This window comes from Argopecten irradians, chromosome 8 (assembly GCF_041381155.1).
Source record: "Argopecten irradians isolate NY chromosome 8, Ai_NY, whole genome shotgun sequence".
Taxonomy (NCBI): domain Eukaryota; kingdom Metazoa; phylum Mollusca; class Bivalvia; order Pectinida; family Pectinidae; genus Argopecten; species Argopecten irradians.
The window spans coordinates 12,978,613-13,004,938 of NC_091141.1; the positions used below are offsets into that span (position 1 = coordinate 12,978,613).

Here is a 26,326-nt window from a genome sequence, read left to right on the forward strand (position 1 = left end):
TCATCATCATCATTTATTATATTATCATCATCATCATATTCATCATTATCATCATCAAAACCATCCTTCTACTTATCATCATCATCATTATTATAATCATCATCATCGTTATTATAATCATCATCATCATTATTATTATGATTATCATCCTTTTCATTTACATCTTTTGAATACTTACACTTTAGTTCCACCTGTATTTCCTGTTTACCTGTTGGTATTTATCACAGAATTTTGTGTACCTGTACAGTACACATAGTACCTTTAATGCACTGAACCAAATTGTCAGATAAATTGATAAGTTAAGGCAGTGAACAGGGATGACATTACTGATGGGTGGATGGGTTTGAATGTGTTGAGTGTAAAGAAAAGTTAATCAATCTCCACTTTAAATGCAGTTAATTTTGAACGACTATATATGGTGTTCGCTTCCCACAGGGACGTTCTAATTAAACGTGATTGGTACTTGATCACCTATGTACTAGATTTACGATTGAATTTTAAATGGTCTGTATAAGTAATAAGGTTATAGTATTACAAATTTCTCACAGTAGGTTAATAGCTATTAATTAAAATATAAAATTTGATCACAGGTATTAAATGTGTTAGAGCCAGCTCAGTAGTGTGAGAAGGCACACCTATAATATAACACATGTAATGAAGACCCCCCTAGAACAATAGCCATGTAGGGTCAAAGGATTTAAAGTCCCAGATAGTTTGGCAGGTAGAAACGGTAGGCCGTGTTTGTTTGTACCGATATCTTCCGTTACTAGCCTGTGTTGACGGAGAGCTCGCGATAGGTTGAGGGCGGTTTCGTGATCAATGATCAGCATAATTGTACAACCCTCGAGACTCTCAACCTGTCTGTGTGTAATAATGAAAGTGGATTGTAACAACAGACACGTGTGTTTTTGTTCCCATTTTCTGTCCATTGTTCAAATGTAAATGGAAACACTAATCCAAAGGTAAGTAGTTGAACATTGATGTTCATCTCGTCGCCGACAGCTACTAAAGTGGTTGACTAATTACCTGTAAGGTAAAATGTCTTTTTGGTCCAAGTTCAAAAGTAGGAAACATATGTCAAGGAAATGGGAATATGCCAAGAGTTTTAGTCTGGTTATCAAAATCATGTCATGGATTGGAAATGTAGTGTGAGAATATTTTAGTAAGAGGTTTAAATGATGATTGAAGACTGTTGTAGTCAAACAGAAAGAATATTTGAAGTTATGTATTATTGTTAAAGATTGAACATTAGTATGGTGAATTTGCTGAACATTAAAGTTTTAGAGAGAAAAAATGATGCACTAAGAAATTTGTTGGTAAAAAAACCCCAAAAAAACAGTTTGTTGACATATATATATGCACTAGATATTTGGTTAGACTGTCAGTGCAATGAGATCTAGCAAAAGTTTGGGTACTTTAAGTTTCAGATGTTTAGAAGAATTATCCTAAATGAAGTGACTGCATAAGAGAAACCAAATTGTCATGTAATATGATGCAAAATTGGATCTAGAACAATACTTATCATTCATGGCAAAGGAGATATATGATAAAATGACAAAGGAAATTTTTATTTACTTACATAAATTTCAAAAAATCTTAAAGGATCATGAAAAGGTTTAGAAATAATTCTGAACAAGTTAGCGCAATCATAGGTGTATAAGTGGCTTTCAGATAGTGTAATTGGTGTTATCATGTTTTAGTGTATTTTTTTTGACGTGAAAAAGTACAAGTTAAAATAAGAAAACTGCTAAAGTTTGTATGTTTACATTAAGTTAAAACTTATGAGAGCTAGACCCAATATTGTATACTGATATATATCGTCCAGTGATCTTATATTGATCTTCTACCCTCTAACTCCAGGTCTAAGTCAACAAATACACCTGAAATCTATAGGGTCTACCACTTGACAAACGCTCCCCAAGTACAGTCAAATGACCAATAAAATATGTATAACAAGTAATCAGGAACCGGAAGGACGAAATCACAAGTACTGAATTTAAACAAACTTGGCATGTATAATTTGTATTAATTTGTTCCTCGATTGGAGGTAAATCATTCATTTTGACAAAGTGACCAAGTTTTTGACAGGTATGTAACAGGCCTTCTACCTGACCTTGCAGGATTTCTCTAGGTACATTAATATGGTTTTATCTCATGGTAAGACTTATCATGTTTCCATTAGGGTCAACAGATATTGATGTACTTTCTTATAGGCTTGTCTTTGAAATGAGGTTTGAAATGAACGTGAACTTTCACCATCTATGAAATAAGTTTTGAAATGAATGTGAACAGAGGATAAAAAAGTGAATTGTTTTAGAGGAAATAATTAATGACATATTCTTCCCTAAGGTTTTCAAGGAATATTCCTTTTACAGATTCAACCTGTTGTCCATAATTCTGTCAGGCAGATGAGGTTTATTTTCTGTCAAGGATGTACAAAAGTATTTGTTGTTCCCTTTCACTAATAAATGTGGTATTGCACAATATCCCTCTCTTTCAAACTATAGGTGCATTTAGAGATTTAAACATTTAGAATGTCTTCTATATCATTGATAAACTCTAGTAAATCTGATATATCAACTCTCTACACTAAAGCTCTGTCTTATTCTTTGAGACTTGTATTGTCAGCTATGTAAAAGACCCTACCTCAATACAGTACTAGAAATAAAAAAAAAAAGTTCAATATTGACTTGAACACCTTAAACCATTGATTAATTCTATACAAAAGGAAATGGTCTTTTGGTTTGCTGTTAGATTATCTTATGTGTACCAGTTTTGAAAACAGAGTTTGTTTTGAATGGAGATTTATTCTGGTGTAAGGCAGACTTCCACTGTATTGAATAAAATGTACAAGGTGCTTAATAAAACATTACAGATGAAGCTATATATAGGAGCTCTCGTATGATATTTCATAATGTCAGGATACCAGTAGAGTTTATGTATACTTTATTCATTTAAAGTAATTTAAAAAAAAAATCTAGGTTACTGGAAATGTATAAAATTACAGTGACTACCACCACCTCTCTTTTGGCCTTCAGTTGAGCACTAACCCCTGTGAGGAAGGCTCTGGGTTAGCTCACATGGCCGAAACACACCAAAGTCTATAAAAGTGATAGTTTCTGCTTCTGTTTAGTGCCCTGCATCAAGAAAGTGGACTAGTTTACCTGTTTTCAGTATATTTTGATATATGATTGGATGGGGTATGCAAGTCTTTGACAGTATGATTCAATGGCCTATTGGGATTGTGTTTTATAAAGGACAACAATTGCACTATTCTGTATTTGCATATTACAATGTTATCTGCCCTTACAGGTAGGTATTGATTGTGACATCACATGTTTACGAGCGTAATGTCATACTTTTCAGAGAAAACGACATGAATTGCACCCATAAAATAATAACGTCACAATGGATACCTACCTCCAAGGGAGCTAACTCTGTAATATGCAAAGACAGATTCAGTATTACAAGGGGACACAACGTAAATCTACTACAGCCTCCTTAAACATACATGCATTCATCACATTGTATACAGAGGGGATCCTAAAATGACCATAGCTGTTATTAGGAAGTTAAGCCAAATCAACAACATCCTATATTACAATCATAAAAAAAAGTATCGGATCCCTGTACAACACTCATGATTTCCTTGGCGAGATTTCCCCTGCTTCTGGTACGGGCCCTCTCCGGCCTATTTCATTGGAGATTAAAAGCCTATATAGCTATAGCTATCTATTAGAAGCTAGAAATGGAAACTTCTGGTTATTGTTATGGGAGAGTAAACTTTATAAATGCCAATAAAACAGGAAGTCAACATGGCTGGTGTAAGCTTTATGAATTAAGGATTATATTAGAAGTTCGAATACACAACACCATACCTTTGTGACATTAGACACTGCTGAGTTTACCTGTACCGTGAATACCTGAATACTGACGTTTGTAGACAGGGATCAGTTGGTTTATATATCTAATCTCCCCATATCTAAATTGGATTTGTATCATTACATTGTGGTAGTAGAATTCAATAAAACCACTGAGGTGTGACGATTATTCTAATATTTACGGTACTTATTTTTCAGTAAATATTTGATTTTTATTATAACATCCTTGCAAAGAATGTTAATTGGTTTTCGGAAAATATATGTTAAATAATTAATACCAGTAAGGACATTAATCAGCATTTAAGATCATTGAATTAATACATTAATTAAATTGCTAGTAATTAAGCTAATTGCTATTAAGTGAATTGGCCATGGATATTTGGTGACATGTCCTTGGTGCTTAGGTGTGTTTAGGATGGCTTTCCATGGCCTAGTTGTTTTGTATGTTTCAACTTTCTTTTCCCCAAATCTATATATTACTTGTCCCTGTGTGGCACTGTACTCCCCCAAATCTATTTTACATGCCCCTGTGCCTATACAAAGTATTAACCAGTTACTGCCTGTAGATTATTTTTCGCTGAGTGCTCTCCCCTCCACATTAAACCTAGCTTATCCTGAAATGACCAAACCAGTTGAAGAGACATAAAACAAAAACAAACCACTTGATATAAATAGACTTCTGTATTACTGTAGTCAAATAAATTATACAGAATGGCACCAAACCTAGCATATGTAATGTAGATGGGAACCAGTAACCACATGTATGGCTAAAACCACATATGGAGTTCAACGAGAATGTTTGGATGAAATTATCTATGTTCAAACACTTCTGGTAAATAGATGTTAATGATTGGTAAAACCCGGGACTGACCATGTCCAAAAATGTTTGTTTCTCATGTGAATCAATGATTGAATGCAAGATTGTATTTTATTGGTTGATAAATACTAAGGGTCATCACTGATGACCTAACCAGATGGCCTTGAGTTGTGACCTTGAACTTATTAAGAAAATAATAACAATAAGAAAACAACAAAATAAATAACTTTACCAGCCTATATTTATTTTCATTTGAATATCAGAATACAGAAGAATTCATCGAAATTTATTTTTTACATTACAGACTCGCGGGGAACTACAAAACTAGCAGCCCCCGTTACCTGGGCGACGATGACCCACAAATTCAGGCTTACTTGAGTAATCAAGCAACAAGCCCAGAGCCTGTGGAGGATATTTTTGATGAGGAAGGTGAGATACGTCTGTACATTCCAGAGTTAGACAATTACGGAGCTGAGGAAACAGAAAGGAGTGATCCACATATCCCCAGTAGTGACCCCTCTGACCCTGGTATCCTTGACGATCAAATCTCAGTTGACGAAGTTGTACATCAAGGAACTTTAGATCGCCGTGTAAAGTCAGCTCCCTCTGGTGGACGTAAAGATAATCAAAACTTTAGTGATAATTCTCCTACTTGTTCTCCAAAGGAAACAGGAAGAGCTTACATAACAGCTCATAACTATTTACAGAATTTATATCCAAAACAACAACGATACATTCATAAAACTGTATACGAAGTTACCTCCCCAAACAAGAGTGATCTGACCGATAACGTTCGAGGAAGGTGTACAAATGTTACTGCTGTTTTAAACAAACCAATAGCTTCACCTTCAGAAACAGTATTTAAAAAACGAACAAAACCATTTCGTCCCAGCTATAGTGCAAATACAATTCGAAAATTAGGAAAGCAAAAGGAAGCAAGAAAGATGAATTACATCGGCAGTCAACAGTATGCGTCCAATGGGATGACAGGAAATATGATGACAACACAATTTACAACGACGTCATCAAGTCATATGAACCGTGTTCAAGAAAAGGAAGAGTTACAACGTTTAAACGATAGATTTAGTGCTTATGTGCAGCGTGTACGACAGTTACGTGAACAAAGTGGACAAATAGACTCCTCATCATTCCTTAAGACCACAAAACAGTTAGAGGATGAAGTGGCCAATCTTAAAAACTTATACGAACATGAACTCAACAACATCAGGTAAGGTTTGTGAAAGTTACATCCAGGCCCATGGTGATTAAATAACTTAGATAGAGTGTCAGTATATAAATACTATAGCCATTTTGGCATTTCGCTATGAGCACTGTAAAAGATTTCTCTCTTGAGCCTTAGGGTTTGCAGATTGTGCCAATAAAATTGCGAGCCTGGGGGGAATTCACGAATGTCAAACCCTTGCCAAGCCTTGTGTTGGAAGTTCATGAATTACCCCATGGGTTGTGATTTCATTGTCAAACCTTCATGGTAGGAAAAGTTTCTTTTATCCATGCACTGATCATACAAACGTGTCTTAGATTCTGTACCTATAGTTGTTATCAGGATTTATAGAGAGTGTATGTTGTCATTGGTCGAGTATGGGTTCCAATACAAGATTTAACAAGCCATGCCTATATCAGTGTTAGCCATATTCAAATCACGAATGTAATAATGAAATGATACTGTATATCCTTAAGTTATATGTAGATTGTTGTTCCTAGCTACAACAGAATTTTCAGGCCTACGATAGATTAAACTAATGCTTTATTCATGAGTATTAAAAAGCACCAAGTTTGAGACTTTTGTGTATTGAGAGATATTTAAAACCTATATGGCAGCAGACAGATTTGTTTATTTATTATCAGTAAAGTTGACTTAGGTTACAGCATGTGTAATGTGCGTGCTTTATCAAAAGAATACATAATGAATTTAAAACATTTTACAAGGTACATGTAATTAATTTTCCAATGACACTGCCTTAATTCATTGGTCTGACAGAACTTTTGTAAAACGTACAGATCTTGGTTGGAGATTATTGCAAGGTTTAGCGAATGCTCATCGTAATATTGATCTTAATGAATGAACTAATACAACTAAATAGAAATAATGCACTTGTATGTTTATAGAAGCTTCTGATTTATCTACGCTGTAGTATACATGTAAAATTTAGCATTTTAAAACCATTTTCCAGATATAATAAATTTCTGTCAAGTTCCATTATTGACTCAAACAGAAGCTTTAAAGGCCCATTACCTTTCCGGAGCAAAATATAAAGGTTTCTTAAAAAACATTAATAACACCAGAAAATGCATACCGATGATCTAAAATAAGGTTATGACACCAAACATATGCAAGATTGCCTGCGTAATATATGAAAACAGTGGAGAGTCAATTCGCTGTTTTGCTGTCTGGCGCAGTGATAGTCGACTACCGCGCGGTATTTAGGACGACGGCGGGAAACATAATACGACCCATGTTATGAAAATAAACATTTTATTTATTTTAATCAAATCGTGCAGAAGGTGATGATAAATGTAGTATTAACGGTAAGTTAATAATTTTTAGGACTCTACAAAATTATCGATCTTGTTTTAAATTCCCATTTTAAAAATTAAAAGCCATTTCGGAAAGGTAGTGGGCCTTTAATGACCAAGTTTTCTAGTAAAAACTAGGAGACTTTCAGACTCTTGTAATATTAAATTTAACAAAGATTAAGTTTAAAAAATGTTCATGTTTTTAATCTGCATCCCCATCTTAATCAATTAACTGGTCAAACATACCAAGGAAAAAACTGGTTACAAAAAAAAGAGTAAGGCTAAATGTCTGACATTGGAGTTTCAGACACATGTGAGTCAAAGGACACTTGATTGATATTTTTTTCTAAAGGGATGCAAACTAAAATGAACCCAAATCAATGGAATACATAAACATGTGGTATTGTATGTTTGCAGCTTAATGGGTAGTTGATACAAATTTGAACCTTTTCAGGTGTCAATTAGATGAAGTAACGAAAGAGAAGAACTCGTACCATCTTCAGTTTAACAAGAGTAACCAAACTGCAGCAGACCTTCAGGACAGGTAAACATTTTAATGGGATTTCAGACAGGTAAATAGTTTAATGGGATTATATAGGACAGGTAAACATTTTAATGGGATTATTTAGGACAGGTAAATAGTTTAATGGGATTATTTAGGACAGGTAAATAGTTTAATGGGATTATTTAGGACAGGTAAACATTTTAATGGGATTATTCAGGACATGTAAATAGTTTAATGGGATTATTCAGGACATGTAACTAGTTTAATGGGATTATTCAGGACATGTAACTAGTTTAATGAGATTATTTATGACAGGTAAATAGTTTAATGGGATTATTCAGGACATGTAACTAGTTTAATGAGATTATTTATGACAGGTAAACATTTTAATGGGATTATTCAGGACATGTAAATAGTTTAATGGGATTATTCAGGACATGTAAATAGTTTAATGGGATTATTCAGGACAGGTAAATAGTTTAATGGGATTATTTAGGACAGGTAAATAGTTTAATGAGATTATATAGGACAGGTAAAAAGTTTAATTGGATTATTTAGGACAGGTAAATAGTTTAATAGGATTATTTAGGACAGGTAAATAGTTTAATGGAATTATTTATGACAGGTTAATAGTTTAATGAGAATATTTAGGACTGGTAAATATATTTACATGGTCATTTAGGACAGGTAAATAGTTTAATTTAATCTGAAACTTTAATGGGGTCACTTCAAGTTTAATGGTAGCTTGGATTTTAACAGCATTGGAGTTAAATGTCATCTATAAGACTTGAATGATATTTGAAAAATCATGAAAATATATGACATAATGACCTACAGTACTCACTTGTTAGTGGTAACATAATACTGTAATACTCTGTAACATGCAGAGCCGGAATAGTAATCTGGTTGTTCAGGCTATTCTGATGACAATGCATTGTACTATTGCTAGAACGATTGATTAAATTGTTGGCCTTGTTTTTTTCTCAGACTCTCAGTTGAAGTGGACAAGAACAGAAAGATAACAGACGACATAAATGTATGTCAGCGAAGGATTGCGGCTCTGCAAGCAGAACTAGACGATGCCAAGATGTCCTCAAATCAACCGTATGAGGATATTAACCGTCTACAGCGAGATATAGATAACCTTGTACGGGAAAACGAAAACTACAAGAGAAGGTAAGATCCTATTAACCGTCTACAGCGAGATATAGATAACCTTGTACGGGAAAACGAAAACTACAAGAGAAGGTAAGATCCTCATAATTAATTGTGTGTGTCCCCAGGTCTCCTGTTATGGTTATTTAACATGCAGCATTTTCTGTTGTATTGGAAATATGGTAATTAATGTCACCTTTATGAGTTTTACATTACATGATTTTTTGAACGAATGTTTTGTTTCTAACAGTGCGGTGAAATAGCTGCAATGTTTTTTTACTAGAAGGTTTTAGCTTTGTACTACATGTTGTATATTTGGTAACAGTTGCGTTTTTGGAGTAAAGTCTTTTTATAGTGATAAAGCCATGTAAAAGCTACTGTTTGCATTTGTGATAGACATTATTAATAGAGCAGCAGTATGCCTTTACACTGTCCACATAATTTTGACATGGCTGTCATCTCAGTCGCTTCCTTACATTTGCCAGGGGACATCATCAATACTATACATTGTATTGGAATGGGAAGGTTGTTATTTTGGCCAAACTATCTAGTGCTCTGCCACTTTAGTGTTTGTTAAAAAAATCAGGAAAAACAAATTTGGTCCAGTTTTGGATTAACTAACTCAGTTTTGGTTCATTCAGTTTGATAAAGGCCACGTGGGATGAACTAAAATCAATTTAGGCTATTAATTTTGTTAAACAATTAACCAGGCCTTTATATTTAGATGACCAGACCAAAACGTTAGTTTTGTAATACTATTACAACTGTACATAATTGTGATAGATATTCTTTATCATCGTTAGCTACTTTGTTATGATATTTTAATAAAGGCTTAAGTAGTCTGTGAATTTCCAGAGTATCAATATTTTCTGCTATCCTAGCTCCAAACCAATACATGTTATGACAAAGGAAGGGAAAATGTACAATAAAAGTAAAAACAATGAAGTTAAATAATTAATAATAGACCAAGTCTAGTATTGATTTTGATAATAGCTGATATTTGAATTGGATACATAAACAGTATTCGGGTCAATAAACTTTCCCATCTATATACAACCACCCCTCTCCATTTTGAGGCAAAAATTTCACCTACCTCAACTTAAATACTTCGTGCAGTAATTTTGTGAAAGATTAGTCCAAATTCTGGTCCTATTACTGGTAAGTTTTTTTAGGTCACCTGAGACAAAGTCTCAAAAGGGATAAAATTGACTAAAATTTCAAAAATCTTCTTTTCTACTCATAGATGTGGTAGAATCAAATAGTATTCATAGATGGAAAGGTCTTAAGGCCTTTTAGAAAAATTGTGAATTATGTGACCTTGGGATCTTACATTCCCCCCTTGGGAAGGGGTCAATTTTACTATAGTTTTATTTAGGGAAAACACATTTATGAGCATTTTTTGCTAAATTTTCAAAGGAAATGAGTCAAACTTGGTTAGAAGTATTAGCCTGAGGAAGCATTTTAACATCATATCAATATTGGTCCTGGTCGACCCCCTGAGGGCAGAGGGGCGGGGCTAAAATAGGTCAAATAAGCTAAAACTAAAAGCCTTCTGCTAAAATTCTGAAATTGTGAATTAAATGACCATTAGGTCTCACCTTACCCCTGGGGAGGGGGTCAAGTTTTTAGCTCACCTGGCCCGAAGGGCCGGTGAGCTTATGTCATGGCGCGGCGTCCGTCGTCCGTCCGTCCGTCCGTCCGTCCGTCCGTCGTCCGTCCGTCGTCCGTCCGTCCGTCAACATTTCCTTTAAATCGCTACTTGTCCTAGAGTTCTGCATGGATTGTAACCAAATTTGGCCAGAAACATCCTTGGGGGAAGGGGAACAGAACTTGTATAAATTTTGGCTCTGACCCCCTGGGGGCAGGAGGAGCGGGGCCCAATAGGGGTAATAGAGGTAAATCCTATAAATCGCTACTTGTCCTAGAGTTCTGCATGGGTTGTAACCAAATTTGGCCAGAAACATCCTTGGGGGAAGGGGAACAGAACTTGTATAAATTTTGGCTCTGACCCCCAGGGGGCAAGATGGGCGGGGCCCAATAGGGGTAATAGAGGTAAATCCTATAAATCGCTACTTGTCCTAGAGTTCTGCATGGATTGTAACCAAATTTGGCCACAAACATCCTTGGGGGAAGGGGAACAGAACTTGTATAAATTTTGGCTCTGACCCCCCGGGGGCAGGAGGGGCGGGGCCCAATAGGGGTAATAGAGGTAAATCCTTTAAATCGCTACTTGTCATAGAGCTCTGAATGGAATGTAACCAAATTTGGCCACAAACATCCTTTGGGGAAGGGGAACAGAACTTGTATAAATTTTGGCTCTGGTCCCCCGGGGGCAGGAGGGGCGGGGCCCAATAGGGGAAATAGAGGTAAATCCTTTAAATCGCTACTAGTCATAGAGTTCTACATGAATTGTAACCAAATTCGGCCACAAACATCCTTGGGGGAAGGGGAACAGAACTTGTATAAATTTTGACTCTGGTTCCCCTGGGGGCAGGAGGGGCGGGGCCCAATAGGGGAAATAGAGGTAAATCCTTTAAATCGCTACTAGTCATAGAGTTCTGAATGGAATGTAACCAAATTTGGCCACAAACATCCTTGGGGGAAGGGGAACAGAACTTGTATAAATTTTGGCTCTGGTCCCCCGGGGGCAGGAGGGGCGGGGCCCAATAGGGGTAATAGAGGTAAATCCTTTAAATCGCTACTAGTCATAGAGTTCTACATGAATTGTAACCAAATTCGGCCACAAACATCCTTGGGGGAAGGGGAACAGAACTTGTATAAATTTTGGCTCTGGTCCCCCGGGGGCAGGAGGGGCGGGGCCCAATAGGGGAAATAGAGGTAAATCCTTTAAATCGCTACTTGTCATAGAGTTCTGAATGGAATGTAACTAAATTTGGCCACAAACATCCTTGGGGGAAGGGGAACAGAACTTGTATAAAATTTGGCTCTGATCATCCGGGGGCAGGAGGGGCGGGGCCCAATAGGGGAAATAGAGGTAAATCCTTTAAATCGCTACTTGTCATAGAGTTCTGAATGGAATGTAACTAAATTTGGCCACAAACATCCTTGGGGGAAGGGGAACAGAACTTGTATAAATTTTGGCTCTGACCCCCCGGGGGCAGGAGGGGCGGGGCCCAATAGGGGTAATAGAGGTAAATCCTTTAAATCGCTACTTGTCATAGAGTTCTGCATGGTTTGTAACCAAATTTGGCAACAAACATCCTTGGGGGAAGGGGAACAGAAGTCGTATAAATTTTGACTCTGGCCCCCCGAGGGCAGGACGGGTGGGGCCCAATAGGGTAAATAGAGGTAAATCCTATAAATCACTTCTTGTCCTAGAGTTTCGTTTGGATTGTAACCAAATTTGGCCATCAACATCCTTGGAAGAAGGGGAACAGAACTTGTATAAATTTTGGCTCTGACCCCCTGGGGGCAGGAGGGGTGGGGCCCAATAGGGGATTTAGAGGTTAATATTAAAATTCCTTCAGAAATGAAACAATGAACCTGTATTCAGAACATTACTTGGCATTAAAAACCAGGTGAACGATACAGGCCCTCTGGGCCTCTTGTCTTTAGTATATATAGGAAAAACACATTTATGAACATTATTTGCTGAATTTTCATAGGAAATGAGTCAAACTTGATTAGAATTATTAGCCTGAGATATAGCATTTTAACATTCATATTGGTCTTTGCTGACCCCCTGGGGGATCAAAGGGGTGGGACCATATGGGGTCAAAATGACTAAAATTTAAAAAAATCTTTTTCCGAGTTCATAGTTTTGATGGAAGCAAATGCTCTTCATAGATTAAAGAGTTTAATTTATGAAAAAATCACTGACCGACTTCAAGGGCCAGTATATACTGTTTATATGTCTTTGTTTCATTCTATATCCAAACTCAGGTGACCATTCAGGCCCATGGGCCTCTTGTCTTCAACTTCAAATGCCCTGAGCGCTTATTGGGTTGAATACTGTACATGTATGTGGAAAAAAATATGCAATGGAATTAACTTCACAACAAGAATTGGGCTATGGTTTGTGACACAATGAACATTGATGTTACTGAATTTTATCGTTGTCATGATTTTTATACTGCCCTTTATCAAGTCTGATAGACTTATCAGATATAGATTGATATATTATTTCACAGCTGTTAAACATGTGACAAACATTTCTTTCACAGATCGGAGAAGGAACAGTTGATGAGGCAGGAATGTGAAGACAAACTCACACAGTGCATCAAAAAGGCTGAGTTCAGTGAGCAGGTGTTTAACCAACAAATGAACGAGGCCCGTGAACGACTGAACGTATCCACGGCAACCATTTTATCACTGGAGGGCCGTGTGCGGGACCTGAGTAAGACTGACACCACTGTGCCTGAAATGATACGTCAAGTGCGTGAGGCTGCAGAGGAGGAACTTACCCAGTATAAAATGAATTCTGAAAACGAATTTGCCCGCAATGTAAGTACATGATGACATGCTGTTTGTTAAACCTTAATTATTTAAGCATTTTTATTGTCACATCAATATGTAGCATTTCTTTAAGGTTGACTTTGGAATTATCTAGACAATTACACACACTAGCTGAAAAAAAAATGCATTTGGATTCAAATTTCTTGCACATTTACCCAGTGGTTTGAGCAGTCATGGACTGGAGTACATATAAGTTACTGTAAACATGTTTATTTTAGTAATGAATTTGCATACTAAGAGACTGCTTCATCAAAGTTTTTGTGCGGGATTATTGTTTCAATTGGTGAAGGAATGACGTCAAAAGATGATATTCTGCACTATCGTCATTTTAGCAGGAAAATTACGAATATATGTAGTTATGTTCCATCACCCCTGGAGATACTAGTCCCACACAAACGTTATCGGTTATCACGTGGTACACATCGTCGAAGACCCATGGGTGATCGCACTTCACTACGCTACACTTATCACGTATTAACATTAGTGTATATATCGCCTGGGTTACTGAGGATGTGTGGTACACGAAGTGGTCCCATTTAAGTGTAAAGCTAATGACATGAAATGTTCTAAAATATAATTACATGGATATGTACAACTAAAATATGTACATTTACTGTAGATAAAATATAGACTATAAATGGCACCATGAAGTCTTTATAGTTTTTATTTATGTTGATGGTGATAGACTACTTTTAATATACTTCAACAGAGCATAAACGATACCAATCATTTGAACAATAATTAGTGTTTAATCATGTACATAGATGTCCATTTGAAATAATATAAAACAAGTTATTTTGCTTTTGGTACATGCTGAATTAGTACTTCATTCCATACAGGACATATAGTGTCTGGAAATTTTTCGGGACACAATTAATTATTCTTAATGTTTTATCTTGATGTAAAAATTTTTAATAGAAGCTCAAACTTTTCAATGGTGGTAATGGTGTAAAGTAAGTAGCATTACTGCTAAAAAAACATTTTTTACAGTTTGTGTAAGTAATTATAAATCTTTGTGTGCAGATTAACTCTCTGAAGGCCCAGATGGAAAGTGACGCCCAGACAGTGGAGAGGATCAATCGGGAGAAGTCCGATCTGTTAGGTAGTACAGGAGAGTTAAAGGCTAGGATTACCTCCCTTGAAGGACAGGTACGTCTGCTCAGTGTAAAATGTGATCAGAAGTTTCCTAAGGATAATAAATCAATAATCTTCTTCGCTCATTATGCTTTATTTGTTGTGTTTGATTTCAAAAGAAGGCAGGCCATTTAAGTCTTATAGACATTTTGATTTTACTTTTTTTTTTATTTATTATACATTATATACTGAAAATGCTTTTAGAAACATTACACTATTATTTTTGGTAATAAAATAATTTTCATGCTTTTCAAATTCTCCTGGTATGACACAAAAATGATTACAAAGGTGTAATGCATTTCTGAAATATCAATATTCATCCCCCTATTGATTTTGTTGTGATTAAATCTATTCATGGAATCATAACTGTCTTCTCTGTTAACAGATACAAATGCTGGAACACCAGAAGAGATCTGCTGATGAAATGTTACAGCAAGAAAGACAACGGTCTGCTGAACAAATCCGAATCATGGAAAAGAAGTTCCGAGAAGTCCAGGATATACTTATCGTGAAAATGAGGGAAGTGAATGTATCACGTGACACAAATCTGCCACTGAAGGCCGAGATTGAGGCCATGAAAGTACTACTGGAGGAGGAGGAGCGCAGGTATACACGATATACACTCATCATTATACATTGTAACATATATACACTCATCATTATACTTTGTTATATATACACTCATCATAATACTTTGTAATATATACACTCATCATAATACTTTGTTATATATACACTCATCATTATACTTTGTTATATATATACACTCATCATTATACTTTGTTATATATACACTCATCATTATACTTTGTAATATATATATACACTCATCATTATACTTTGATATATATACACTCATCATTATACTTTGTTATATATATACACTCATCATTATACTTTGTAATATATATACACTCATCATTATACTTTGTTATATATATACACTCTCATCATTATACTTTGTTATATATACACTCATCATTATACTTTGTTATATATACACTCATCATTATACTTTGTTATATATACACTCATCATTATACTTTGTTATATATATACACTCATCATTATACTTTGTTATATATATACACTCATCATTATACTTTGTTATATATACACTCATCATACATACATCATCATACTTTGTGTATATATATACACTCATCATTATACTTTGTTATATATATATACACTCATCATTATACTTTGTTATATATATACACTCATCATTATACTTTTGTTATATATACACTCATCATTATACTTTGTAATATATATACACTCATCATTATACTTTGTATATATATATACACTCATCATTATACTTTGTAATATATATACACTCATCATTATACTTTGTTATATATATACACTCATCATTATACTTTGTTATATATATACACTCATCATTATACTTTGTATATATATACACTCACATTATACTTTGTTATATATATACACTCATCATTATACTTTGTATATATATACACTCATCATTATACTTTGTATATATATACACTCATCATTATACTTTGTTATATATACACTCATCATTATACTTTGTTTATATAATACACTCATCATTATACTTTGTTATATATACACTCATCATTATACTTTGTTATATATACACTCATCATTATACTTTGTTATATATACACTCATCATTATACTTTGTTATATATATACACTCATCATTATACTTTGTTATATATATACACTCATCATTATACTTTGTTATATATATACACTCATCATTATACTTTGTTATATATATACACTCATCATTATACTTTGTATATATATACACTCATCATTATACTTTTTATATATATACACTCATCATTATACTTTGTTATATATACACTCATCATTATACTTTGTATATATATATACACTCATCATTATACTTTGTTATATATATACACTCATCATTATACTTTGTTATATATATACACTCATCATTATACTTTGTATATATATACACTCATCATTATACTTTGTAATATATATACACTCATCATTATACTTTGTTATATATATACACTCATCATTATACTTTGTTATATATATACACTCATCATTATACTTTGTATATATATACACTCATCATTATACTTTGTATATATATATACACTCATCATTATACTTTGTTATATATATACACTCATCATTATACTTTGTATATATATATACACTCATCATTATACTTTGTTATATATACACTCATCATTATACTTTGTTATATATATACACTCATCATTATACTTTGTTATATATATACACTCATCATTATACTTTGTTATATATATACACTCATCATTATACTTTGTTATTATATATACACTCATCATATATACTTTGTAGTATATATATACACTCATCATTATACTTTGATATATATATACACTCATCATATTACTTTGTTATATATACACTCATCATTATACTTTGTAATATATATACACTCATCATTATACTTTGTAATATATATACACTCATCATTATACTTTGTATATATATACACTCATCATTATACTTTGTTATATATACACTCATCATTATACTTTGTTATATATATACACTCATCATTATACTTTGTAATATATATACACTCATCATTATACTTTGTAATATATATACACTCATCATTATCTTGTTATATATACTCATTTATACTTTGATTATATATACACTCATCATTATACTTTGTATATATATACACTCATCATTATACTTTGTTATATATACACTCATCATTATACTTTGTTATATATACACTCATCATTATACTTTGTTATATATATACACTCATCATTATACTTTGTAATATATATACACTCATCATTATACTTTGTTATATATACACTCATCATTATACTTTGTTTATATATACACTCATCATTATACTTTGTTATATATACACTCATCATTATACTTTGTTATATATATACACTCATCATTATACTTTGTTATATATACACTCATCATTATACTTTGTAATATATATACACTCATCATTATACTTTGTAATATATATACACTCATCATTATACTTTGTTATATATATACACTCATCATTATACTTTGTAATATATATACACTCATCATTATACTTTGTTATATATATACACTCATCATTATACTTTGTTATATATACACTCATCATTATACTTTGTTATATATATACACTCATCATTATACTTTGTTATATATACACTCATCATTATACTTTGTATATATATACACTCATCATTATACTTTGTTATATATATACACTCATCATTATACTTTGTAAAATATATACACTCATCATAATACTTTGTTATATATACACTCATCATAATACTTTGTAATATATATACACTCATCATTATACTTTGTAATATATATACACTCATCATTATACTTTGTTATATATATACACTCATCATTATACTTTGTAATATATATACACTCATCATAATACTTTGTTATATATACACTCATCATAATACTTTGTAACATATATACACTCATCATTATACTTTGTAATATATATAGACTCATCATTATACTTTGTTATATATACACTCATCATTATACTTTGTTATATATACACTTATCATTATACTTTGTTATATATACACTCATCATTATACTTTGTTATATATACACTCATCATTATACTTTGTTATATATACACTCATCATAATACTTTGTAATATATACACTCATCATTATACTTTGTAAAATATATACACTCATCATAATACTTTGTAATATATATACACTCATCATAATACTTTGTAATATATCAAACATTTATGCAGACTTTTGTTTGCATATTTATTTTGCCTAAACTTTTGAATGAAAACCTGTTTTACTTGTGATTATCTCCCCTTACTATCTCTGTGATTCAGTGTCTCTGATGTTTCAGGCTTTCTAACTCTGCTGTTTTCACTACACAACAAACCACAACTACGCCAGCTACTGTGGCCTACACGACCACCATGCGACCTTTGACTCCATCAGCTCCTCCCATGTCCCCAGCTCCACAAGCCCTGTTTTCTACCATGCAGCTGACTGATGTTGGTCCAGATTCTCTTGTGCCTCAGAATGAGCTGCTTGACCCTGTAGTGTCCTCAACTCTAGCCAAACAAGAGTACGAAACCATGGTGACCTCACCCGACATTCCTAGTGCTACACGTTATACTTACGAGGCCAGTCCTAGTATGAACCGACTTCAGATTGAACCGTCGCCACCTTGTACAGCACGACCTGTTGGTCCCATCGCCAGGGTCAAATCAGCCCCAGGTAACTAGAAATTAGGCTATATTGAAGTTTTGAGTAAGATTGAATAGCATCCCTTGGTATTGTTACAGTAACAGGGTCCCCATCTTAAATCTGTCGTAACATTTAGTTGGCTTTATTGAATGCAAAAAATTATAAGATGCATAGTTTTTGCTAAAAATTGAAAAATGCAGGTGTAAGGAAATAAAATAAAATCCAACTTTAATTGGTTGGAATTCTTTTAACCATTACATATGGCGTGCCGAACGTTGCAAAATTCAATAAGTAAAATAGAATGTGTACAGAAAAAAATGTTTTGTAATTGACGTTATAGTGTTCAATACGTTTAATTTGTGTGTAAAAACAATAAATGTTTGTGTATTTTTTTTTAATATTTATATGTAAAAATGAAATATTTGTTCAATATTTTTTTTTATGTGTGAGAAAAATATATTTGTGTGTAAATATATATAATTATGTGTGATTTTCACACAAACATAAAACAACATCACACACATATATATTTTTTACACACAAACCACTTTTTCACACACAAATATAAAAAAAATTACACACAAATGTATTTTTCACACACACAAAGAAATTTTGTTCACACAAATATAAAACAAAATCACACACAAATATATATTTTTACACACAAACCATTATTTTCACACACAAATATAAAAAACAAATACACACAAATATTTTTTCACACACACAAATAAAAATAATGAACACATATAACGATATATTACAAACACATTTTTTTCGCACAAATGTTTTTACTTCTTGAATTTTGCAACGTTCGGCAATAATTACATGTATTATTATTTTTTAACTTTGCCCATTTTGTTATACAGACTTTCTTTTTCTTTCAATTTTTTCTTATATTTTTTTCTTTTGCGATGTTAGAATTATATTGGTATATATTTTCTGTGATTGATTTTGTCCTTTATGATATATTGCTATTGTAGTTTTGTATCAATTAATTTTGTATGTTAGTTATATCATCTATTGAATGTTTATATTTCAGATAATTTTAATGTATATCCGAGGTATAAGCCAACTGTGTATACATTTAAACCCCGCTATGTGAATCCCAGCTATAAGCGTTACCTTGGTAACAGTAGTGTGAATCCGAGTTATTCACGTTACCTAGGCAACAGTGGTACGTCTTGGAATGTCATAGATAGAATTCCACACAGCAGTTTATTTTAGAAAAGTCAAATTTAATTTAAAAGGAAAAAGAATAAAATTCCATTATGAAATATTTTGATAATAAGAATAAGCTGGAAACACAAAAGCTAATAAGTGATATCAATGTTCAGAGTCTAGGATCATGAACAGTCTTAGATTTAAGTTTTTGCTTAGCCAATCAAATATGATGTCATGCTTTGTAACATCATTTATTATTGGCTAAATATCAACTGTTTCGTGATTTTTGGGGCCTGATCGTTAAAAAAATTTCCTCCTATCATATGAACTACATGTATATTTGGAAGCAGAAAAAATGAGAGGGTCACGCTTTTCCCTTGAACATTCACACTGGTATGAAGCTATCACTAGTTTGTTAAATGCATGATGACCAGTAAAATTGACTCCATATCTGTGATTCGATCCAATCTCTCTACAGTTATGATCTTTGATTTGAATAAAAGATCTGAAAGTACACAATGTATTATGTACAATTGAAAGTGTCCGTTTCCCTATTTTTACCCATTAATATTGCATGCAATAGACTAAATGCTACAAATGCATATGCATGTTAGATTAGACTTTTATCAACATTGGTTCGTAAAAAATCTAATTTCATGAAATATTTTAAAGTGTTATTATAAATGTGCAGGTACTACTAAAAATATTTAAGCTCCAAAATATCGAGGAAATAATAAAAGTTGTATATAAACTTTAACCTACGGCTGGTCAAAAAGGATTGCGATATAAGGGAGTTGTCCTCATGAAAAGAATTTTAAAATACCAATTATGATTTAGGGGAGGTAACTCATTTTTGTTGAAATATTTTTTCGTGTCTAATGAATGAAATATAACTGTTGAAGACTTGGTATTATTTTTCTTTCCAAATCTTTCATTTATTCTCTTAATAACATTTACAATTAATAATGTTTTGTCTGTGCTGTAATTGATCGATACATTGAACATATTTTTCTTGTGTCCCCAGCCTCCAACCAGGGTAGAATCACTGCAGCAGGCCTTGTACCAACCAGTCTCGGCCAAGGAAAGGACTACTTTGATGAAATGTTCCGCGACCTTACGCGAGAAACACTTTACACACAAGTACGCCCAAAAAGTAGTCCGACAGAACGACAACCAGCGTCAACTTACCACGATTATAACACCTCCACCTCCAGGTAAGCTGACCTAATTACAAATATTTCACTCACCTGTAAAATGTGGTCAGCTGTGTCCACCTTTGTAACTATTACTAATGACTTTGGATAAATAAGAACCATGATTTGATGAATGTTTTTTTTAAGGTGTGATTTTGTCTGCGGTTGATTCCTTTCATTTACTTTGTTGAAATGTTAGCATCAGAAACTTTTTCTTTTCTTACTGGACACCATCCATATCTTTAGGTCGTACTTAGTATCAGTAAATTATGTATTTGGATATAGAGGTTGTAGGTGTTGGTTTTTGATAATTACAAACAAACAAAATCATAGCACTGGCATTTATAGAAATGGCTAAAGGACTAGGTATGGTAGGGGTCTTATGTGACCCCCAAATCCGCTTTTTTTCAAAGTCTGTTATTTTAAGATGTTAATCTTGTATTTCAAATATTAACTACATACCTGACATATTTGATAGTGCCATTAGGTAATATAGCAGTTCTAGTTGCCATGGCAATTATTATACATAAATTATGCAAAATGTAAAATTTCATCAAAATTGGCCTTTTTTATGCAGTTTTTCATCTAGTTAACAAAGCGCATTCTAGAATAAACTTTATATTTCTCAAAATGATGTATTCTTCGTGTCTGCTAATTCCCTTAAAATATAAAGTTTGTTCTAGGTTGTTCTGTATTGCTTTAAAAAAAAACTATCAAAAATATGCCAAAATTGACCAAATTTTCAATTTGCATAACTTATGCAATGTTACCATGGTTATATAGCAAAAACATACTTTCAGTTAACAAAAATGTCATTCAGTTTTTATCAGAGGCGTATTTAATATTTCAAACGCAGCAACTTAATTTCTAAATACTTAATTTAAAATTTGGTAGATTTAGGGGCCAAAAAGAGCCATTACCATACCTAGTCCTTTACCCAAATCAATCACTAGAAAACTGGATGTACATTTTTGTAAAGCTACAGATGCATAGAATGTGCTGATAAATAATTTCTCTGAGATTCATGTAATTAACAACCATCTTAAGATAAAGACAATTATTGTTGACGAAGACACAAACATGAATTTGTGACATTTTTCCTGCAGCATAAATGAGAGTGTAGGAATCCCCGAGTGTGAATCTGCCGACAACACATTTACATTTAGGTACAACCAACACGTTTTTATACTATTACCTAGTCAGTTATTTATTTACTAATTTTGTTTTCCGTTCCTGTGAGCCAAAACTCTTTGTTTATTTTTTTCCTTCCAGTGTTTGCTTTATTTTGTTCCAGACCTGAAATATATTTTTATGCTAAAATTAATAATTAATTCTAACGAAATGGCTTGAATATCATTACTAATTAATATCTATAAAATGATAGAATTATGTTTAAATGTCATGAAATTCTTATCTAAATTAGAGATGCTTGAGCTTTTTTATATCAACTTCCTAAAAGCTGCTCTTTTCATTAATTTTGAAAAAAAAAAAAATTATAGCAAATAAATGAAAATCCTGCTTTGTTCATGTGCTTTTTTGAAATTATTGCTTTAGTTTTTTATAAACTCCAGTTATTGTTATCACCAATCGTTGTGGATATTTTATTACACACACATACTCAGTTGATGATATCATAGTAATGTAGTGCTCACTCACATCTCCTGACAAGTATTCTGTCTTTGCATGTTACTGAGTTATCTGTCCTGTCATGGCATGAATTTTGCTAAAAAAATATTGCTACAACAGATGCCTCATGCAGATAACTATCTGTAATATACAAAGACAGATTTTTTAAAAATATAAGCCATATTAGTTATCCCCATCACACACAGTCCTGTTATGTAGTACAGTGTATAATGTATTTTTTTCCCTGTATGCTGTTGTGTTGTACTGTTTACTTATTGTTTGTTAAGATTGACAGAAAAAATCAAGCTGTTAATGAAATAAGACAAATTTAAGCTAAGCCACCACCAAAAAGTAGTAGTTACGAATGAGAAGTCACTTTGGTAGTATGAATTGACCGAATTTATAATGTCTATCTCACAGCGAGAATAAGAAATCCCAGAAAGGCAAGTTAAAACGCAAATTGTGTGGTGAACAGTATTACTACGCCAGGTAAGGAGGGGTCAAGCCTGTCCACTATAGCACGCATGTCCACCTAGTCAGCCCTAACCTCAGCATGTCTGTTCTAATACCATTGTTCAGGGTCAGTGTGTAATGGGCCTATGTGAAAGTCTGCAAAAATTTTTGAAAAACAGTTATAAGCAGTATTTGTAACAATAAATATTAAAATTTCTAAACTATTTATCAAGATTTTTGTTTCAAACCTAAACATTAACTAAATTACTTGCAAGCACCGTAATCAATTCAATAAATTACTATATATGGCAAAGGGAAATAACTCCAGAGTGCTTGTATTGTGATACCTATCTACCGGAGGGTATTAGTAATTAACAAATGCTAGACAGAATGTATTGTATTTTATTGAATGCGGGCAGAGGGGTTATATCATACACATGTACATGGACATTGTGGTAGATGTATATAGTCTTTTTCTTTGGCTAGTATATTTATTTTACCCATGCTTTTAAAACTACTGGTACACAGTATAGTTATATTTGTAGCCAAGATAATATACCCTCCCCATTATTAAGGAATTTATCTTCATTGTGTATGTATTTGACTTTGAAATTATAGAAAAATTAAACATCATTAGCTTTCCAGTCGATGAAAACAGAATTCAGTGTTTCGCTTCTCTTTTTGAGAAGGTATTTATCTTTTTCACATCTACTTTCTTTAAAAAAAAAAAAATATATTAATATTACCAGAATGATGTCAATTCATCAAATAAATAATGTAGAAATTCATGCTAGGTTACTGACAAAAGTAAATAACTGAGTTTAACCATCTCTTAAGGAAAGGCAAATATAGTAGGTGTGATAACGCCGGCCCAGAGGATAGGTATAGATACAGGATATAGTTTAGATATTTTTACATAGATAAATTAGAAGGGCTTCAAAATTATAGAATCTATATACCAAATTGATAGGCTAGGTTCCTTCCTTTCCCCCTGCTCTTGATGGGTAGGGCTAGTTACTGCTAGACGATGCCACGATAGGACCTTTTAGGATCTAGGAGTCGTCTTCCAAATTAATAGATATATAGGTATAGCAAACGACTCCTCACTCTATGCGTTCTCTATATACTTTGCTCTTCCTACTCCATTTCCTATCTTTTCGCGTGCCCCGAAACGATATATATAGCGTGACGGCACGTAAAACTCTTCACTTCTTCTTCTAAGGCAAATATTTTGAAAATATAGAAGAGTTCATGGTATAGGGATACTTATAGGAAAGAAGGGAATTATGCGTGTGTTAATTTTGAATATACATATTTTGTATAGCCCAAAGTACCACATACTTATTATATAATCCATTTTCATTGAAGTGTGACACTGCCCGACTTCTGTTCACACATCACAGAACACGACCTTCACAATACTGCATGGATTCTGATTTACAAACACGACAATTCAAATCCTTCAGCCCATCCTCTCCATCTTTTCTGAAGTTAACTGTTTTGATTATCTCATTTTAATTCTGTTTATATTTAGTTTGAAAACTTAATCCTATTTAATTGTTTTATAATATAATGGATTTATATACTTACCTTTAGAAATAACTTTTTTTTCTCTTTGACTACCATAATTTATTATATAGAAATGATAAACCTAGAAACAAATATTAAAGGCATGTGTAGGTCAGGTTCTGATTAAAAAATATATATTTGTATTAATTGCTCATACATATTGAAATACATACTACCATAGGGATCTTAATTATACTCTGATCTCTAATACAGGATAAAAGTATAGATCTATCAAGCTGATATTGTGGGTGGATAATTCGGTCACATCTGTTAAAGTTGTATTGTTTTATATAAAATGACTGAGTATTAGCTATATGGTTTATAATTAAGGTAAATATAAGTCTATAGATCCCTATATCTGGTTACACTATACCTGTATAGCCTTACCTGGTCGTATCACCTTACGGTGATAGGAAATCTTTAAAACACATTATTGAGATATCAATAATCTGGCGTGTGTCAATTACGGAATGATACACTAATTTCAGATGTTAGATTTAATTTAGAAATGTTCTTTAAGTTTGGTAGGATTATCTTGAGGCATTTTGTCTTTGGTTTTGAGTTCAGCATGTTAAACAGAGTTGTTGCCCTTGTTTAACATATTACTTAGAATTTCTCTTGTGCATTACCAGTATTGCACAAAGTACATTTTAGATCTTGTACTGCATTGTATTACAGAGTATTACCTAGTTAAATACTTTGGTGTATGTGTTAATTAGCTTCAAGAGTTCTGTAACAAAAAGGCTACAAAAAGTAGGCTAAAACAGGGTTCAAACTCAGAAACCTCCAGACCCTAAACTGAGGTGCAACTATTTGAGCTACCTGGTCACCAATGATCACCTAAGTAAAAGTTTAGTCTTGTTTCAGTTCGGTTAATATGTGGTCCTCTTTCATGAAATTAATTGACCATTTGTCAATTTGTCCATGAGTCTGAAGGTCTTTGGATCAAATCCCAGCCTGGTGTCAGTCAGTTTGTAGGTTAGTTAAACAGACTTTATATATCTCTTTTGTGATAGCTATGTCATCATCCTCTTCTCACTTGTACATATATTTATTCAAATGTTCTGTTAGCATTGCTAAGCACCCATACATTCCATATAGGTATTCCAAGCAGGTACCAACATGGTGTATTATCAGGGTTATTTATACTGTGGAGGCCTATGGCCTGGACACTGCCTGGTAGAGATTAGCTGATTATAGTATTTACATTAAGAACTTTCTCCCTATTCTCCTTATATATAAAATGTCTTTGAGACAAAGCTCAGGTATAGAAATCATAGTGGGGTAAAGGTTTGCTTAACTCGATGTTCAAAAACGACAATCGGTAAGATGTACTTGGTTCTGTTTGTAATTTGTTGGTTTTCAAACGTAACTTTCAGTTTCCTGTAAGAATACATATAGAAGACTGAATAGAGGCTGACTGGCTAAGTAGTTAAGGATTCTCCCCCAACACTCACACTTTTGGGCACTGAATTTAATTTCAGGCAGTTGTTAAGTACTGTCCATAGGTTGATGGTTTTTCTCCTGGTACTCCAGCTGTCCTCTACCTCTT

At 33.1% G+C, this 26,326-nt stretch overlaps 1 protein-coding gene across 12 annotated transcripts in view; it reads left to right on the forward strand.

Moving 5' to 3' along the window:
* The first annotated feature begins 775 nt into the window (after positions 1-775).
* The window catches only part of LOC138329412 (uncharacterized), a 48,356-nt gene continuing 22,805 nt past the window's right edge, over positions 776-26,326 (forward strand). For 4 of the 12 annotated variants that reach the window (XM_069276383.1, XM_069276386.1, XM_069276394.1 and 1 more), the window contains exons 1-11: positions 776-962; positions 5,003-5,926; positions 7,688-7,777; positions 8,726-8,914; positions 13,078-13,357; positions 14,393-14,518; positions 14,889-15,109; positions 18,423-18,799; positions 19,812-19,946; positions 20,958-21,147; positions 23,173-23,241. In XM_069276383.1, coding sequence (XP_069132484.1) covers positions 943-962; positions 5,003-5,926; positions 7,688-7,777; positions 8,726-8,914; positions 13,078-13,357; positions 14,393-14,518; positions 14,889-15,109; positions 18,423-18,799; positions 19,812-19,946; positions 20,958-21,147; positions 23,173-23,241 — 2,621 coding nt within the window. In that variant the 5' untranslated portion in view covers positions 776-942. Of the gene's footprint in view, positions 963-5,002; positions 5,927-7,687; positions 7,778-8,725; positions 8,915-13,077; positions 13,358-14,392; positions 14,519-14,888; positions 15,110-18,422; positions 18,800-19,811; positions 19,947-20,957; positions 21,148-22,232; positions 22,293-23,172; positions 23,242-26,326 lie in introns of all 12 variants that reach the window. The other 8 variants (XM_069276388.1, XM_069276389.1, XM_069276391.1 and 5 more) reach the window with 6 other exon arrangements.